This window comes from Sapajus apella, unplaced genomic scaffold (assembly GCF_009761245.1).
Source record: "Sapajus apella isolate SASKATOON/1434 unplaced genomic scaffold, GSC_monkey_1.0 scaffold5, whole genome shotgun sequence".
In the NCBI taxonomy this organism is placed as follows: domain Eukaryota; kingdom Metazoa; phylum Chordata; class Mammalia; order Primates; family Cebidae; genus Sapajus; species Sapajus apella.
The window spans coordinates 25,595,475-25,615,873 of NW_022436945.1; the positions used below are offsets into that span (position 1 = coordinate 25,595,475).

Genomic DNA, 20,399 nt, shown 5'->3' on the forward strand with positions numbered 1-20,399 from the left:
GGCCGCTGAATATATGGCTGTGAAGTACAGGAAGAGGTCAGAGATGGAGACACGCATTTGGGATCAGTCACCCTAAAACCAAGAGATCTCCTTCAAAACCAGACTTGAGGCCCCACAATCAAATATTTTAAATAGAATTTGGAGTCCTGGCAAGTTCCTAAAATATATTATGTCAGAAACTTCCAGAATATCATGATGAAGTCTTCAAAGGAAACACTTAGCAAATCATCATTAATGAGATTAAGGAGGGTGAGTAAGTAAAGGGATAGTAAATGTTTCATGCCTTGCTTCTAAAAACATTGAAAATTTCAAAAGAGGTAAGAGTCCGCCTGCCCAAAACAACCAAGGGACATTTATACGTTCTTTTAAAAACATTTTTTAATTTAAAAAAACACTTTTCCATATCAGTATCAGAGCTGGCAATGAATGGCTGTATGCTGTCTAAAAACAGAATTGAGAGAATAACACACATGCATGTTTCCCATGGGGCCTAGCATCTGTTAAGGTGGACAGAAACACAGGACCTGCAGATGAGCGCCAGTTCTGACAATGGCCTTGGAAAGGGAATGCCCACTCAGAATTCTTAACCTCTCTTCTAACCATGAGAACTCCCCACTCAGAACATCGCCAGTGTTTTGAAGTATCACATCTCCCTGTGTGATCACAGGTACAAAGGAATACAGACTGACTGGAAAGATCAATAGCTGTTATGACCCACATACCAATTCCAGTGACTCTGCTTGAGAACAGGAGTCAGACCAAATTTTGTAATTGGGGAAGTATATTTTTTAAATGTTATTATTTTAATAAAATTAACTTGCAACTAAGAGAAGAACAGTATTTCATTAGGAAATTGAGGGAAATAGAAGCCTTAGAAAACTTGTGAGGATAGATGCCAAACTATAATCCTGTCTTAGTAACTAACACCAGTGGGTGATGCAGCAGTTTAGAAATAATGACACTGATCAGGAAAGACAAAGAATAGCTATTGTATAGAAGTCACTCAAAGCCTTTTCACCAAAAATAAAAAATTCATATCTGTTAAGATGCCAAAACTTTCCCCTTTTTGTTCTGAACTTTGATTTTGCTTCTTCACTTAATCGAAATAGACTTTAATTTAGCTTAAAGTTCATTAAGTCAAAGTCTTTAAGCCACTATAGTTGATCTACCAGTTCCCACAAAATAAAAGACAATCATCCATTTGTATACATGGAAAGAAAAAAGATCACTCAATAAAACATATTTAGTATCCTGTTGAAAGTTCCATACTAAACATATAAATACACAAGCACGCACGCATGCACGCGCGCACACGCACACACACCTACACACACCTCTACACACAGTTATCTTTAAAATCATGAGTTGTTACTATGTGAATAGTAATAACTCATTAGTAAGTCCATGTGTATACATGAAATAACTCCATGTGTATTCCAAGTGTATAAAATTCACTTGCAACTAAGAGAAAAACAACATTTCATTAGGAAATTTGAGGAAATAGAAGCCTTAGAAAACTTGTGAGGAAAAGAAGCCAAACTGTAGTCCTGTCTTAGTAACATCAGTGGGTGATGCAGCAGTTTAGAAATAATGACATTGGTCAGGAAAGACAAAGAATAGCTATTGTGTAAATAAGTCCGTGTGTATACTCGAAATAACTCATCCAGTAATTCCATGGGTATACCATCCATTTTTACTGAAGCAATACGTCTATGGTTTCAAAAATTAACAACCTACAACTTATTTTAAAAACAATACATTTATATTGAAGTTAATGAAATTTTTATACTGTCTTAAGTTTATATCACAAAGATGAACTATACACCACAGAAGGATTTATCTGTCAATTGTGAACATGAAACTTTTAAACATGTGTGGGTTGGCACAGCCTACTTAAATAAAATGTGTCTGTTTAACTTTTAATGTGGCAAGTAAATATGGCTAAACAGATTTTCATACAAGTTGGAAGCTTTATTTAGTATATCTATCTTAAAAATGTAGGCTATGTAGCAATATGAAATTCACTTAGAAAGGCCAAGAGGAAGGTGACAAGCACCTCAAAGAAACAGGCAGTCACCCTTCAGGGTGGTGGAAACCAAAGCATAAGGAAAGACTGCCATGATAGTCAAGAGAAGCAATGTCATGTGCTTCAGACACATGGACACAGGGAGGGGAGCATCACACACTGGGGTCTGTTGCGGGGAATAGGGGAGGGACAGTGAGGATAGGGAGGTTGGGGAGGGATAACATAGGGAGAAATTCCATATATAAGTCATGGGGGATGGAGGCAGCAAACCACATTGCCATGTATGTACCTATGCAACAATCCTGCATGTTCTGCACATGTACCCCAGAACCTAAAGTACAATAAAATATATATATGTAAAGAAAAAAAAGAAATACAGTAAGAGAAAAACTGTGATTTCAAATAGAAGTCTCATATCAAGTATCACAACTGTGGACAATTTTCTGAATTTCAGGCAACAATTCACAAAAAGTGGCTCCTCACATGGGTAATTCTAGGTAAAATGCTCAAGGGCAAGGGTTTGTAAACTTTTTCTTTGAAAAATCAGACAGTAAACAGTTTAGGTTTACTGGCTACAGTCTCTACCACAACTAGTCAGTGATATCACTGAATGAGAATGAATGAGAAATGAATGAATGACAGTGGTTGTTGCCTAACAAGATGTTATTTACAAAAACAGGCACTGGGTCAGATTTAGGCTGCAGATCAGTTTGTTGACTCCTACTCTGGGACTATAGCTTTCGTTCAACATTATTTTTAAATACGAAGTAAGAAACTCTATTTAGTTACATCTATACACTATGTATATAAATATGTTTTACAATATAACACCCACTGTAAGAAATGCACTTTAATATTTATTATTTTATGTTTGGGGTCTGTTTTTTTAATTGAGGGAGGATGTTTTTGGTGACATCATAAACCACTAAGTTGATCTCAGTAATCCATAGTTTAAACAAAGCTGCACCAGTGTGAAGGCCTGCTGGAATGATTTCATTTGTTGATTACCCCAAGAAACAATGGAAACTTTTTAATAGTATACAATATTTATTGACTCATTTTTATGTGCTATGCAAAGACATATGTGCCAGGAATCTAGCAGTTTAAAAAAAGAGAAAATACTGCCCCATAATAGTTAACACTGTAGCTATTTCCACCTGGTAAAATGGTGGTCAACATTCTTACCTGTAAAAATGGTTAACAAGTTTAATACTACCTACCTTATAAAACTGTTGTGAAATGAAGAATTGGCAAAGTGTTTGGCACATATCAGGTATTCAGTCAATTTTCTATACTATTATTAATCAAATAATTAAAGCACCAAGAAGTACTTCTAAAAATCAAGTTGAATTATGTATCTATTCCTAAATAAAAGCTGTCCACAAAATAAGTTAAAATACTAATCTTAATGAGATACTATTACCTAATTACTAAAACTAGTAAATTTACAGTAATGATATATTATGGTAGTCAAATAAAATACACGACAGGTAACTTTTAACTTCTCTGGCTCCTCCTCACCCTTATTCAAACAAAATTCAGAAAAGATTTCTCTGTACACATTTAAACTCAATCCAGAAAACATGTGACACCTTTAGATCAACTTTTCCTATCAAGTATCACATAGATGATGCAGGTGAAAAGAATTCAAGAAATATAAAAGACATTCCAATATCTGCAATAGAATGATTATTGTGCCTGTGCAGTCAGCTAAAGCTGGGGTCCCCAAACCCCAGGCCATGGACTGGTACCATTACATGGTCTATTAGAAACAGGGCCATTCAGAAGGAGGTAAGCAGCAAGAAAGCCAGCGAAGCTTCATCTGTATCTACAGCCATTCCTCATCACTGGCATTACTGCCTGAGCTCCATCTCCTGTAGGATCACAGGTGGCATTAGATTCTCACAGGCGCACAAACTCTACTGTAGAATGTGCATGCAAGGAGTCTAGGTTGCATGCTTCTTATGAAAGTCTAATGCCTGATGATCTATCACTGTCTCCCATCATTCCCAGATGGGACCAACTAGTTGCAAGAAAATAAGCTCAGGAATCCCAGTGATTCTACATTATGGTGAGTTGTATAATTATTTCATTATATATTACAAGGTAATAATAAAGAACTAAAGCACATAATAAATATAATGTGTTTCAATCATCCAGAAACCATCTCCTTACCACCAGTTCATGGAAAAATTGTCTTCCACGAAACCAATCCCTGATGCAACAAAGGTTGGGAACCAGTGAGCTAAAGTCTGCCATAAATGTCCACAAAAGTAATTTAATAGTTAGAAAAATTGTTTTTGCATATTAAATAACTAATTTGCATTATCAAAACAACATCTCAAAGGTTAGCTTCATGAAAGCAGAGAATTTTGTCCACTTCTTTTCACAAATGAATACCCAGAATTTATGAGTCCTTAGCACACAACAGCTTCTCCCTAAACATTTGTTGCATAAAAGAATAAACAAATAACTTGTCAACTTATTTATGTTTTAACATTATGCATTTGAAAAATTAATTTTAAAATGTAAATTGTTAAAAAGTAATATATTAAAGGTTTCTTGACATTCCTAGTCTAACTAGTTTATTAATATGATTAGTCAGAAGTTAATGTCTGTATTTCACAGGGATAAAGAAATAAACTTACCTTCTTTTTCTACTCTAAAAACAAAAGTTCTTTGTGTTGTAACAACTTCAAATTTGTTGTCTCCTTGAACTCGTACTGTTGATATAGCAGAAAGGGGAATTATTCCTTTTGAATACATCTCCTGTATTGGTTAGAAAAAAAGAGAAGACACAGGAAAATGAAATTCTCTTGATCTTATCAAAAAGGAAGGGCACAGTATTTACAACACCTTCTCTTTTATAATTTTAATCCAATTTTTTAAAATGGCATACAAGTAACATGTTCACTCACATGCTAATGCAATACCCTAGAAAAGAAACTACTAAATGTCCCCTTCTTTGAAGTAAGATGTCTTTTCCACTTTCTCTTCATCTGGAATTAAAAGGGAAAGAATCAAATGCAAACAGTCCTACTAGACTAGCAATACTTCCAAAAACCAGCAGCATGTTCCTTAAAACAATCTGCTCTAAATGATTTTATGGTGTTTGCAGGCATCTGCTGGCCACAACAGGTACTGTAACTGAACCATATTAAAACAAGTCTGTTAGATATTCGGAACCAAAATGTACCTTAAAACATGTTGGGTTTTCTAAATTAACCACATTACTCAATGCACAGATGATGAACATCCCAACCTCACAATGTCATTTTAACTTCTACTCTCCAAAGAATAAATAATAAAAGGTCTGTCTGTTTCCAAACAACATATAAATATTACAATTTTGTTTAAAGAAAGGTCATTCTTAGGACTTTGATAACTTTTTATCCATCTTCATCTTCCTGGACCCTCTCAACTCATGTCGTGATAACTACTGCACGATTTCAACTCTTTACTAAAGGTTTAATATTTTCTGGGCCCCGTATTGGAAAAAAAATTGAGAGTGCTTATACTTTCAAGCAGCCTCAAAATGAAGAATCAGCTAATGCTATGAGAGACGAGTTTAAAACTGAATAAAAACTAAGGGATATAGGAGTACAAAGATGGAAAATCTCAATTCTGCTTAGAGGCCATGAGGGATATTTTTACAAACATGCTGGTATTTGAACCTGACTTTTAAAAAACCTTAAATTTAACCAGTTAGACAAGTGTGTGTGGCAGCGGTGGGCGGGGGGTGGGCATTCTGGTCACAAAGACTGAATAATGGAGGTGTAAAACAGGGAAATAAGAGGACAACAATGTAAAGTCAAAAGACAGGAGGCTGATAACGCATACCAAGGCCACGTTACAGAAGGTCTGAAACATTATAAGAATTTGGATACATCCTTAAGGGATTTCTTATTCTCTTCCCTTCTACAGCATTGTCCTGAGAACCCATACTTTTGAGCAGGTCCCAGACACCTGAAACAACTGATTAGGAAAAATGGGCACTAAACCATTCCATACGGGGGCAAGTACTGAGTTTATATTTCTCCTAGTGATAAACTCCTGCCTTCGCAAATCGGTGGCGTCATGGCATTCTCCCAGAAGGATATCCTCTTCTGCTATTTAAGGAGATACACTATATCATCATGGCATTATCTCTGAGTATTTTTTTAAGTTTCTTCTTCTTCACTAGCTCTGTTCCAATCTCCCATCCCTGAATTTATGTGTCCATCAAAATCCTATCCATTCTTCAATGCAATCTTAAATATCAATGCATTGAAGGCTCCCCTACATCCTCCCATGCAGCCAAAACTGAGCTGTGATTCAGGAAGATGAATGAGCAACTTTATATAGAAAAGAAGAGAAGGATGTCAAGGAATAAGCACTTAGTAAACAACTTACGTCTTCTCCTTTTTACTTTATCTTCTCTCCCTGTAAAAATCCCTTTCCACCATTTAATTTTTAAAATTAACACATACTTGTTCATATTTATAGAATACATAGTGATGCTGCGATACATATAAAGTACAACGATCAGATAGGTAATGAGCATATCCATCATCTCAAATATTTATCATTTCTCTGTGTTGGGAACATTCAATATCCTCCTTCTGGCTATTTGAAACTATAGGAAATTAGTGTTAACTATAGTCATCCTACAGAGCTACAGAACACTAGGACTTATTCTTCCTCTCTAGCTGTAAGTTCGTGCCCTTTAACAAATCTCTCCCTATGCCATCCCTTCTCCCTACCCTTAACAGCCTCTAGTATCCTCTGTACTACTTTTTACTTTGGTGAGACTCACTTTGAGAAAAGCTTCCTCATGAGTGAGGATATGTGCTGCTTAACTTTCTGTTCCTGGCTTATTTCACTTAATATAATGTCCTCCAGTTCCACCAACTTTATGCAGAGTAACCTGAAATTTCTCTCTTCCTTTCTTATCTGTCCATTTTACTCAATTTCACTGCCATATTTCAAGTCATCAATAGTCTATGTAACTGTCTCTTAAGCATCACAAACTTTAAAACTGAATTTATTTTCCCCTGAAGACTTACTCTCCCTATAAGAGTTCATTAAAATATCAACTCTTCCAGTTCACCTGAACCTGAAATAGGATGAAATCATCTTTGACCTTTGCTGATTCCTTTGTACCCACATAACTTGCCTTCTACCCACATCTAGAATCAACTTCCTCTCCACCACTCACCAACTCTGAATTACAGTCACGTGGGTTTTCTTGAGGTTTTCTGAATAGATCACATTTCTACCCAAACCAGTGCCTTTGCATACACTGTTTGCTCGGCCAGGAATTGTCTTCACATCCATCCACACAAACCTACTGCCTCTACATCCTTCACATTTAAGCATAAATATATCCTCCTGAAGAAAGACTTTCTGACCAGCACCTTCTCTCAGGCCCTTCATCCTCACAGATAACCCTAATTTAAGCTAACAACAACCTGGGTTTTTCCTTTATAGCAATTCTTCATTGCAACTTCAATGGTGAATTTATATTTACCTGTGTGATCATTTAATTAATATGGTCTCTCCAAATAGGCTTCAGGTCATTTATCTATGTTCCTTACCACCTTTCATGTAGTTAACACTATAGAAATATTTTCTGAATGAATGAATCCTATGTCTAATCAATCACAATTATAACAAACTCTGATGGCTCATTTTTAATATTTCTTGAAATTTATTTCTTATCATTTCCACTGAGCCTCCACTGAGCCTATACATTAGTCTACATGCTAATAAATTAATGCCTGGCTTAGTGCAACAGTCTCGTGACTTGCCTCCCTACTTCCAGTTTGTTTTCCTTCTGAATTTTTCTGCATATTATTTTTCAAACGTCATACAGTTGGAGAAAATAAAGAAAAGGTGCATGGAGGTGAATAACAAGATGGGTCTTGATGTTTGCACAGAATTTTGATAGATGGCAATGGCTAGGGAGGTTCAGAAGGAAGAACAAAAACACAAGGGGAACACATAGGAAAAGACATGCTCAAGTTTCCCATAGTGTATACTCAGTCATAGTTTATAAAGATCATTATGAAGAAATACATGACACGACTGGCTTAACAAAGGAAACCCCATAAATGCAAGTAGGTTAAAATGGGAAGACAAGGCCAAAACTAGACCAATAAGTGCTCTAGAAATTCAGACAAAGATAATATTTTTCCATTGTCAGGCAACCCAAGGAGGTGGGAAAGAGCACAGCACCTTTGAGGACAGTGTAAAGGCCCCTCTCCTCTAAGTCTGCAGGGCTAAGACCAGACAGCAGGAAATTTAGAATGCCCAAAAACATTTAGTTTCTCCCTTAGGTGATCTGGGTGATCTGTTCCCAAAATTTAGCTTGTATAAGAATTAAAGGAGCTTGTAAGAATACCCCTCTAGTGAGACAATTAACTATCTGTTGAGTAAAATGTTACCATTAACTCATTTTGTCAGTAGAAATAAGTCAAGTAGCACTGTACTGAAAGAAAAAGGGATTAATAAAAGATCATCTTTCCAATAGTTCCTTTAAAGAGAAAACAGTTCCTTAAAAAATAATCTATACACCTATAACAACGACATACATTGAACAAGTAAATATTTCTGGTAGAATAATAGAAAAAAAATCCCCAGAGGTGATCAAAATATACTTAATAAGCAAAAGACTATGTCACTATAACCTGAGACAGTTAAAGTTTATCTAACAGCTCATTTATCATCTATTATGAGATCCCAAGAAAAACCCTGTAATTTTTAACACTGTAGAGCTGATCTTATATTTGTCTCACAACAGTTCAGGTACAGACAATATAGGAAAAAAATACTCAAATGACAATATGCTCAAAATGCCTGCGTTTTTCAGAGTATAAAATTTTCCTTAAGGAAAGAAATTTTAAAGCATCTCTTGAGTCTGTAACACACAGATATCTAGGTCAAGTTTGTCATTTATCTACCACTTTGAGACAATGAAACAATCACGTGGCAATTCTGCCCACAACTGAGTGAAAGTGGGGGTGAGTTAGATTTCTTAGCAGCAGATAAAATATCAGGGCTGTTTGGATCATGCCATTTGCTGTGATACAATGAAGAAGTCCTTACAGAGACACGATTGGGAGGCCTTGGGGAAAGTGGAAGAAACCTAGGGAATATGCAACTCTGCACACTGTCTCCCAAATGCCCAACCACATGCTCTTCAAGTGCACATTTAAACATTAAAAGGCCCAACTACATAGCTGTTAACACTGGGTCACCCAGTCAAGATAGTAGCTATGGCTACACCTATGCATCCGTTTAGCTAGAAGAGTCACAACAGAAACTATGCCTCCTTTTAGGAAACACCCACTCCAGTGTTTCTATTTTTGCCAAAATGAAACTAACAATCTAGACAATAAAGGCATCCCTTTATTGTCACAGGAAATAACAATTAAAAAATTTTTAATATTAAGCTAAATGATTTGCAATATCTCATTTTTATATGAACTTTTAAATCTCAATTTCAAACCAAGCTGCATCATTTTCATCGCATCAATAACTAACAACATGAGAGGTCCTCATCTCTTCACTAACGTTGAGATGAGCTTTAAAAGAACAAACAGACAGAAAGAGAGATAAACAGTCCACTTTGACAGTTACTATAAATTATCTCAAATGAAAATAATGGTACCACCAGCAACCGAGTCTTAGAGCATAGAAGCCTATCTCACTCCTGAGTAGATTTCCTCTTCATTTCTATCAAACCAGAAAAGGTTACAGGTGCTGAAGAAAACCAGCAGTGAGACTCCATCAGATATACAGACTACTTTGTACTCACCCTAAGCATAGAATTGTCTTAACATTCAAATGCACAAGCGAACTAGGGAAAAAAAAAAAAAAAAACTAAAACAGAAAACAGCTTTTAAGGCCAGTCGTGGTGTCTCAAACTTGTAATCCCAGCATTTTGGGAGGCCAAGGCAGCAGATCATTTGAGATCAGAAGTTTGAGACAAGCCTGGCCAATACGGTGAAACCCGTCTCTAGTAAAATTACAAAATTAGACAGGCATGGTGGTACGCGCCTGTAATCCCAGCTACTCAGGAGGCTAAGGCAGAAGAATCGCTGGAGCCCAGGAGGCAGAAGCTGCAGTAAGTCAGGATCGTGCCATAGTCTGTACAACAGAGCAAGACTCCGTCTCAAACAAACAAAAAAAACTGCTTTTCAAAAATATTCATCCAACCATCTTGCAAACCTCAAAGAGGTGTATCTTTTCCCATTTGATGTTCTATGTGGGTTACCAAACACCAAAGTGAAACCAAACACCACCTTTCTAAACCTTCCATTATTCTCAGCAATAGAGCATACAGTGTGTGTTATGTTGCAGTATGTGTTACTATCTGTCTAAAAGCATATATTCTTCCATCCTGCAGCATTAAAGAAGCAATATATAAGAAGGCACCTAAATCTCCATTAGAGCCACAGGTATTGCCAATATTAGGGGGTAGAAATCTCTAAATAGTGAAAAAAAAGTTAGATTATGAGCTACACATAAGAGCATGTGGTTAAATCTTAAAATTAGTGTGTTAACAGAAAGTACATACTTAAGACAAAAATCATCTGTATTTAATTAAGCATATGGTAATATATTTATTAGTTCCAACTTCAAATTCTTTTCATGTTGAGAATTCACCTCCTATGCTTAAAAACCAAACCGCTTCCTCAGTTTACTTAAGTACACTGAGTATGCATAAAGCAATTTTTGAAAACCGTAAAATGTATTTACCTTCTCATTATTGTAGTAAGAAATGCTAAGGCCATCAAATTTCACCCATCTCTTCTGAAACATTCGTTTTCTGCAAAACATGTGAAATTGTTATTTTACGTTCAAGTACCATGAACTTTGATTGTTAAATCCATTTGTAATGTAACCATGTAAATATATTCTCATTGTTAAACAGTGTAGAAAACAATAGGCTATGATAATACACAGTTTTGGCCATGGCACATAGAAAAAAAAACAGCATAATAGTACTTTCTAATCAGTTGACCTAGGAAAAATTTTAAATGACATTATTAACAGTGTTGACACACACATTTGTAAGGCTTAGTCCAAAACAAAATGTGGTCAGAAACACTATCATTCAACCCATTTCTAATAATGAAGATAATCTTTTAATGAAGATAATACAAGCTTCCATCCTTCATTAAGCTTACATATCTATTTTATCTTCCCTTAATTTTTGTTTTAAGGCCCAACTATCTTACTAAAATAATAAGGCTTATTCAATTGGATTTACATGGAAAAAATGTTTAATTTTGACTAAATAAGCTGAAAAAGACCTGAACTAATACTCAGAATCATTTATAAGCATTCAAAACTCAGTGAAACATTAATATATATTTTTAAATGATCACATATGAAAGGCAAATGCAGTTTAAAATGGCTACTGACATGAAAAACAAAAGCAAAATAATATAATCACATGTTTCTACTTAGGCTTAAAGGAAAAAAGAAACTATTTTTCTGACTATATAAGGGAGAAGGGAAGAACTGCTTTTACTGAGGCTTGCTTTCTGTTTTTATTTTATATTCTCCTTCCCTGGAGTCAAACAATCGTAGGTACTTTTAGTCTTTAACACAGATAATGTATGAAAACTTCCTATTCTTAAAAAATATTATTTCTGAACAAACATCAACTCTATCTACCTTGTGCTTTTGCAATTCTCTAAAACGTTTAAAACAAGTAGTTGGCATAACTTTCCTTGGCTCTCAGAAGACTTAATAGAAAAAGAACCTCAGGAAGTGTGGAGAGCTTGTCTCTGGGCTGGTTCCCCAGTCACACATCTATTATGCAAGTGAAACACAGCAAGCCTCCAAAATTAATCGTTAGCAAATACGTTCTGCGTTAAGATAAAATTATACCAAATCTGATCAAATCTAAAAACATTTGGAGATTCTTCAGTGCAGACAACATTTTCACATATAAGCACTGAATTATGAAGTAATAAGAACATGTAAAAAGATCTTAAAAGCATATAACCATTTCATATTTAACTGACTATAGAAAATTATTTTTTTTAATTTTGGCCAGGCATGGTGGCTCATGCTTATAATCCCAACACTTTGAGAAGCTGAGGTGGGTGGATCACTGGACAACATGGCAAAACCCTGTCTCTACAAAATATACCAAAAAAAAAAAAAAATAGCCAGGCATAGTGGGGCACACCTGTAGTCCAAGCTATTTGGGAGGCTGAGGTGAAAGATCAGTTGAGCCCAGGAGGTTGAAGCTGCAGTGAGTTATGACTGCACCACTGTACTCCAGCCTGGGCTACCCAGTGAGACCCCCATCTCAGAATAATTACTTTAAAAGCATATTACCCCAACTGACCACCTAGCCCTCTTTCCATCTTATTTCTCATCTTTCAGTTTCTTTTTAACTTTTCTTGGCCTGTCTGCCACAGGTTCTCCTCGCTTTGCCACATCCAACAGTGTTAGAGCCACCTGGATTTTACTTTTTCTGGCAACACAGGGTTCCTTAAATTTTCAGCATTAAAAGTTAAAAGGTAAACAAATATTAAACAAACACACGGTAATTATACACTGAATAAATTAGTCATTGTTCACTTATTTCATGTTTATCTTTTCCACAATTAAAGGCAAGGAAACACATACCTTCCCACACAATCCAAAGAGTAATTTGGTAAATCAAGATTTTGTATTGGGGCACAACCCACTTCACATTGTGAATGATGAGCTAGAGCTCAATAGTGCATATAATTTTCCATTTTAAGATAAAAATAATTAACATGTGTGAGGGACAGAGGCCTTAGGGCCTTCCATTACCCCTCTATTCCCTTTGCTGACTCCTTATCTTTCAGTTACACCTAAACATACTACAAAGAAATCCCTTCCCTGATGACCCGATCCAAAGCAGACAACAAAGTTACTCTTTCTCACAGCATCCTCTACTTTTCCTCAGAGCGCTTAACACAACCTCTAATTTTATATATTTGTTTATTTGCTTAAGGTTTGTCTCCCACACCAGCTCTTACGCTTTACAAGGACAACGTTTAAGAATATCTCCTTGCCTATGATCGGCAAGTAACACAGGGAGGAATACGGCAGGGAAAACTAATTTGCCGAAGGAATGAGTGACGTGATTAAAAGCACAATCCTTCTGGCACCATGGGCAGGATAACAAATAAAAACGCAAATGATCAGCACTCATATAATCAGCATCTTTTAAAAGAAACATGCAAGAAAATTTTAGAACACTCAGAATTAAATTCAAAGTTTCAAAATCTGCCAAAACATCAAGTGTGAAAAAAAGGGGTACAACCTATTTTAACATGTCTTACTTAAGATTAACTGCGGCCACTCCAACTCATAAAACTTTCTTAGAATTCCATCACCATCTTGATAGTTTGTGACCTGAGGCAACATCCAGGAACTTAATATTTGTGTCCACAGTAAAAGGAGGAGGGGAAGAAGGAGGGCAGATAGCTTAGCATTTATTAGGCTTCAGGATCCGTCGAAGATTTACCATCTGACTAGCTACACCTTCCCTCTCAGGCACACATAATGCAAAGGACACACTCTACCCCTGAATCTCTGAGGAAAATCAACAGAAATCTCAGCCTCTGAGAGAATAAGCTCCTAAGACAGTCTACCAATTATTTTAATTTTTCTCAACTGCCAGGGGACTATTTGATGTGTTCATCTATTTTTAACTCAATATTTTTAAAGATTATTAAATCCCTTTAGCATTCTATGAAGGGACAGGTAAATAAGACAAATCCCAGCCCACAGTAAAATGGAGTGAGAAGCCACAGGGTGTTGCAGATGAAAGAACAACTGTCCCGCAGGTGGAGAAAGCTATTCAGCACTCTTATCACCAAAAGTTGGCTTCTGCAGTCATCCATTCATCCAGCAGCTGTCAAAATTGGTGGGTACCTACTCTGTGGACACCAGTCTCTGGCCACACTGCCTCTTTCCTCCAGACTCTTTCTTGCCTCATGGCCTTCCCATACGCCATTGTTTCTGCTTGGAATGCTGCCGGCCTACTCCTGACTTGGCTGGCTCCTTCTTATTTTTGAGATTTCAGCTTTAATGTCATTCCTACCAAGAGACCACTCCTGACTATACATAGATCATTCAGGTCTCTCTGTTCTCTTGCTCCATTTCTTGAATGACACTAAGCAGAATGTGTAATCATATATTTGGTTTGCTACATATACCACCCATACTAGATTTCTTTTTCCTGAGACTTCCTTTCCTTATCTTTTTGTAAAATATGCATTTTATTGATACACATTAATTGTACATATTTATGGGGTAAATGTGATATTTTGATATATGCATACAAGCTTAATAATCAATCAGGGTAAATATGATACCCATCACATCAAACAGACTTTGACATCTTTGAATACAGAATCTATTTCTTTTTTGTTCATCAATATAAAACCAGTGACTACTATAGTTCCTCACATGTAAAACATACCTAATACTTGGTGAAGAAAAAAAGGGATATATCTTTCACAGAAAGATGTTTACTTGAATTTGCATTGTATAAATATATAAACACTACTGAAAAACTTCATCCTTAATTTTATTTTTCAAGTATTAAAAATCAGATTTTTATATGACAAAATAAACATTTTGTAAAACTACTGTGGCAGGATCCTTGGGGTGTTGCTTTTGTGGCCAGGAGCCTCTGTGGCTGGTGGCACCTTTGCCTGAGTTTTGGGGGGTCCACTGGTCTTGTTCTGCCCTCTCAGTCTGTCAGGCTGTGCTCAGCTCACACTACTGACCTGGATCCTATGACTGCTGACAGCAAGCCAGGTGTGGAGCAGTGAGGGTTTGTGTGAGCAAGCGAGCCTGGGGTCCAGCCACTGCACACAGTGAGGCAAGCCAGCTGCTGCAGCAGGGGAGGTAGCACCAGGTGTCGGCACAGGCACCGGCTGTCTGTGAGGCTGAATATGGACCACAGGCAGCTTCCACAGCTGCCAGCAGGAAACATGGTGGCACCTGGAAGCTTGAGACTCCAGGAACCTCAGAGGTCCGAAGAGGGGGTCACAGCCTCGCCTTAGGAAGCTCCTAGGTCTCAGCTCCCCAAAAGGCCACAGATCTTTTTTCATTCTTTTCAACAAGGCGAGAAAAGGAGGTGTTTCAGCCCTGTTTGTTACAGTTCTTTCAGCCCTGGCATCCGACAGGTCCCAACTTCTTGTCCTGTGTCCAGGAAGAATGAGGTACACAGACAAGTGGAGGATAAGCAAGGTGAAGAGGAGCTTTACTGAGTGACAGAATAGCTCAGAGGAGGTCCTGGGGTGGGTGGCTCCTCTCTGCAGGCATCTGATGTCTGCAGCTATAGCAGAGATCCTGATGTCTGGTTAGCTCTGGCTGATCCTGGGGCTTTTACGAGCCTCAGGAGAAGAAGTGTTCACCAATTGGTCCATGGGTGGCCATGGGTCGTGGGCAGGCCCGGAAAGGGCACCATAAAGTTGCTACTGTGGTCAGCAGGACTGGCAGCCCAGCCCCCACCTTTCAGGCCTTCCCTGTCCTTAAGATGGGGCCTCATGAAGGACCTGTCCCCTTCTGTCCATGGCCCAGCCTCACCTCCTGCTGCTGTTCATGGTACCTAGGCCGTTCATGCCAAGAGGTGTCTGCAGGCGAGTGCTGAGTTGCCCTCAGCACTCCCTTGGCTTTCCTCCCTCCCATGCTCATCAGGACCCAAAGTCCAGAGGAGGGCCAAGGCAGCAGGGAGCTGGCACATGAGCACAGCCCCAAGCGTTCACACATCCAGATTAGCTGTGACAGCACCTGGACTCAGCCCCAACCTTGTATTGAAATTGGAGTGGATGCTGGGAGCAGGGAAGAAGTCAGCAACAGGAGCAGACACTTCTGAACTTGCAGGGGTAGAGGGGGGCCTTCTGGTCCCCAAGAGTATAGAGATGCCTGACTCTGCAGCCCTGGCTTGGGCAGAGGCTGCCGCACCTGGGAACTCAGGGCTCCTGCCTGCTCCCAGCCCTACCAAGAGCACAGGGAGGCCTGGACCCGCAGCCACAACTTGGGTATCTGTAGCTATACCCAAGAGAGTGGGACTCCTGTCTGCTCCATGGAGTAGGAGGCCTGGGTCCCACAGCCACAACTGGGCAGCTGCAGCAGCACCCAAGGAGTTCCACCCTACCAACTTGGAAGGGGTGCGGCTCCCATTTGTCCGTGACTCACGCCATCTCTGTGGAGTATACAGCCCTGGCTGCACCTCTCCACTGCAGCCAGTGTGATGGCAGCTGCAGCTCCAGATGGGTCGCTGCTGCCACCACTACCTTGCTATTAAAAAAAAAAATAAGAGCCTACAGAAAGCTTGAAAGGTTCACCATTAATTTCCATGTCATTTTCAAAATACATTTTAGAATTATTTTTTTTGAAACAAAGTCTCACACTGTTGCCCAAGCTGGAGGGCAGTGGCACAATCTTGGCTCACTGCAACCTCTGCCTACCAGGTTCAAGTGAGTCTTCTGCCTCAGCCTCCCAAGTATCTGGGACTACAGGTGCCTGCCACCATGCGCCTGCCACCATGCGCAGCCAATTTTTGTATTTTTAGTAAGGATGTGGTTTCACCATATTGGCCAGGCTGCTCTCGAACTACTGACCTTGTAATCCGCCCACCTCAGCCTCCCAAAGTGCTGGGATTATAGACATGAGTCACCACATCCAGCCAAATTAAAACTTTTTTAACCAACATCTAACCATTATCCCTACCTCCCAGTCCCTGTTAATCACCATTCTACTCTGTTTCTATGTTTATTTTTTTTTTTTTAGATTCCACATATACATACGTCCCACATAAAGGGTACAAACTTTCAGTTATAAGAATAAATTCTGGAAATCTAATATGTAGCATGGTGAATACAGCTAATAAAGATGTATTGTAAACTTGAAATTTGCTAAGAGAATTCATCTTAAGCGTTCTCACCACACACACACACACACACACACACACACACACACACACACATAAATCTGTTAGGTGACAGTTATGTTATTAGCTTATTTGTGTTAATCATTTCACAATATATAGGGATATCAAATCATCACATTGTACACCTTAATATATATGACCATTGTCAAACAAATCTCAATAAAGCTGAAAACAAAAAGAAAAATTTATTAAAATGTATGCATTTGATACTTTCCTATTTAAAAAATGTAAAATAACTAATTCATTTTTAAAACTAACTTCATATAAACATTGAATAATCTATTTTCCTCATTAAAAGTATCAACATCAATTAGCTGTTTTCCACATACAAACTTCAATACTGACTTCTAATAATTAGTTATTTAAAGATGAAACCTTACAATTAGATCTTTTTTCAGTGCTATTCCCTTTTCTAGCAAATACAAACTTAGGTTAATACATATTGGTAAACCCTACAAATTAATTCAAATTTAGCTTGAGAAATCCTGTGCTTCTGCCAATGTAAAGTTAGATTATAAATATCAATGATTGCTAAATGTTTAAGAATTATCTTTTCTGTGCAAGAGTTCAGTACTTCTCTTATGTGTTTCTAAACATATACTCGCTATCCAGCAAGTAATTCCACTGTAATTACATATACTTTATATATACAAGATAAAAAGTTGCTAAAGTACTTTCAAGGTTTTCTCTGAAGTTGTATCTTTAAATACCACTAGCTCAATTTGCTTCACAAATTTTAAAAAAAGGAAAAAAGAAAATGTATATAAGACTATGCCATCTTAGCCTGTGTTCTGACTACCACACGATATAATTTAAATCTGAAATAATAATGCATTATTGCACAGAAAATAGATTTAAAGTTGCAGTCAACAGAGAAGTTATTTGGTACTACATTTGGCAATAAAAATAGCAAACATACAGTCGTTTGTTCTAGGCACTGTATAGAGCCACATACAAATATTAACTCATTTAATCCTCCAGGCAACCATGTGTAACATTATTATACCCATTTTAAAGATGAAGGCACAGGGACAGTGGTTAGTTAAATAATTTGTCCAACTCATACAACTAATAAAAAAATACTATCTGGGAGTGTCTTCTTAAAGAGTGCTCTTAACCACTACACAAAACAGACATTAGTACATTTTATTAGCAAAATACCCAGGACATCCCTTAAGGTAGCAGTAACATTTAACCTCTGTATTTTATATGTAAGTTCAATCTTGCAAAATGATTCAGAATTTCTTCAGGAAAAAAGGCAAAGCAGATATGAAACACATTAGCCTGAGTTTTATCTTATTTCATTTTTAGGGTTCTGAAGGGAAACATTTCCTTAAGAAGCTTTTTTTCAAATAATTTATAAGGCTTGTGCAGTATTATTGAACAGATTTCTATAAACTCTTCCCTTGAGCTCTGGTAAGGCAGGTGGTGTAAAGTTTCAACTGCTTTCATAAAAACAGCTTCACCATCTGGTGTCGGTTTTTGTTGTCTCAAAATGTGTTTCCTAAAAATTATTTTTTAACAACATTGTATGCACACACAATTAAGTCTCTATTTATGAAGTACTCACACAGAGGTACTCCTGTTTAATTTCATTCCTAAGTGCCAGTAGAGTTCTTTTTCAACATTACGTCTTTAAACTTAAAAAATAAATCCTGATATCTAACAAGCATGCTAACTAACCAATGATACCAATCTAAGGTGTAAGAGGCTACCAAATTGTCACCTTTAAAAATCACACAATTGGAAAGAATATCAAAGGCATTAAGTCAAATTTATGGCTTTTATTAATCCTGACATTTAAGGTAACGAAAAAACATGCTTCTCAAGTATTCTCAACAATCGCAAAGGAAAAAATATTACCACCATGCTGTTCCAGATTCATCTGCCTTGCTTACACAGCACTAAAGTATCACAGCATAATTGATTTTACTCCCTCCTCCAACCCTAATGAGACCCAATATTTTCTAATACTACAATCTCCAAAAGTATATGTTTTTATTTACCTAATTGCTCATTTTTATTCAGCTATTTATTTATCCAATAGCTCTTTTAAGCAGGAGACTTTTAAATGATGCAGTAACAAAGTCTTTTAGAGAGAGAGATGCAAAGAATTACTAAAATATCTCTACAAAATGCCAGCACTTCTCTATTCTAAAGAGCATTTTCTCACTTTTAAGCAAACCGAACTAACAATTTCCAAGATTATATGAACCAAATGAGCTGGGGCCAAAAAACAAAAATAAAACAAACAAAAAAAAAGTATCTTCAATCTCAGCTTCCATCTCTGCTATACTCTCTGTTATATCCACATCTTAAAATGAGAAGGAAAAAAACAGGTACTCGACATAAAATTCCAGGAGCTAAAAAGACTCTTGGAAGTCAATGATAAAGCCTGAATTTTAGTGTACGACTACCAATTTTAAAAATATCTACAAAGAGCTTAGTGCTTTCATGAAGTGGTGTATAAAAAGCTATGTTAAAAGACTCATACTTCTTTATTTTATGAAATCATATCATACAAAATCCAACATGACCCAGCTTCCAGTTAAAATATCAATTAAAAGCTTGCATTTACTTCTACTCCTCCCCAAACCTCACTAAAAGACATCAAAGGATTAAGAAATAAATAAAAATAAATAAATACCTGCAATCCAACATTTACTAGTGAAGCTGAGGACAGTAACAATATCTAGAAATCCAAAAAGCAGAAGGAGAGATAAGAACTGATTGCTAAGCCAGTATTAGATTAAATTAATAGAAAAACACATTTACTCTTGTATAATCTCTGAAAATTTCAGGAAATAGAGGTACCAGATAACTCTGGAAGTGACTATGAAGGTGAGGGTGAGGTACTAATAACAGATATATTGAAAGGCAGTTTAAGATGTAGACTTGCACTCCAACATCACAGAATCCTTCTTCCCCACTTCGCACTGTTGGAAAACTGTCGCTCCACCTCCACTCAACATAATAGTCTAGTTTTATTCAGTGGAGAGAATAAAACAGGAGGTTTGGGGACTGGGAGGCTCAGGCATGGCTGTATTAAAGCTGAAAGAATCAAAAGTCTACATTATAACTATCAATACTCAAAGTCCACTTTCCCTAATGATCGACCAGAACACTGGTTATCAGGCCAGGCACAGTGGCTCATGCCTGTAATTCCAGCATTTTGGGAGGCCGAGGTAGGTGGATTACCCGAGGTCAGGAGTTTGAGACCAGTTTGTCCAGCACAGAGAAACCCCGTCTCTACTAAAAATATAAAACAGCTGGCATGGTGTTATGTGCCTGTAATCCCAGCTACTTGGGAGGCTGAGGCAGGAGAATTCCTTGAACCCAAGAGATGGAGGTTGCAGTGAGCTGAGATCACACCACTGCACTCCATTCTGGGCAACAGACCAATATTCTTTTTCAAAAAAAAGAAAAGAA

At 37.4% G+C, this 20,399-nt stretch overlaps 1 protein-coding gene across 5 annotated transcripts in view; it reads right to left on the reverse strand.

Moving 5' to 3' along the window:
• The window catches only part of ARAP2 (ArfGAP with RhoGAP domain, ankyrin repeat and PH domain 2), a 183,938-nt gene that overhangs the window by 120,166 nt on the left and 43,373 nt on the right, over positions 1–20,399 (reverse strand). For all 5 annotated transcript variants that reach the window (XM_032273755.1, XM_032273753.1, XM_032273757.1 and 2 more), the window contains exons 7-8: positions 10,769–10,838; positions 4,675–4,795 (exon numbers count right to left, since the gene is read on the reverse strand). In XM_032273755.1, the coding sequence (XP_032129646.1) occupies positions 4,675–4,795; positions 10,769–10,838 (191 nt within the window). The remainder of the gene's footprint in view (positions 1–4,674; positions 4,796–10,768; positions 10,839–20,399) is intronic.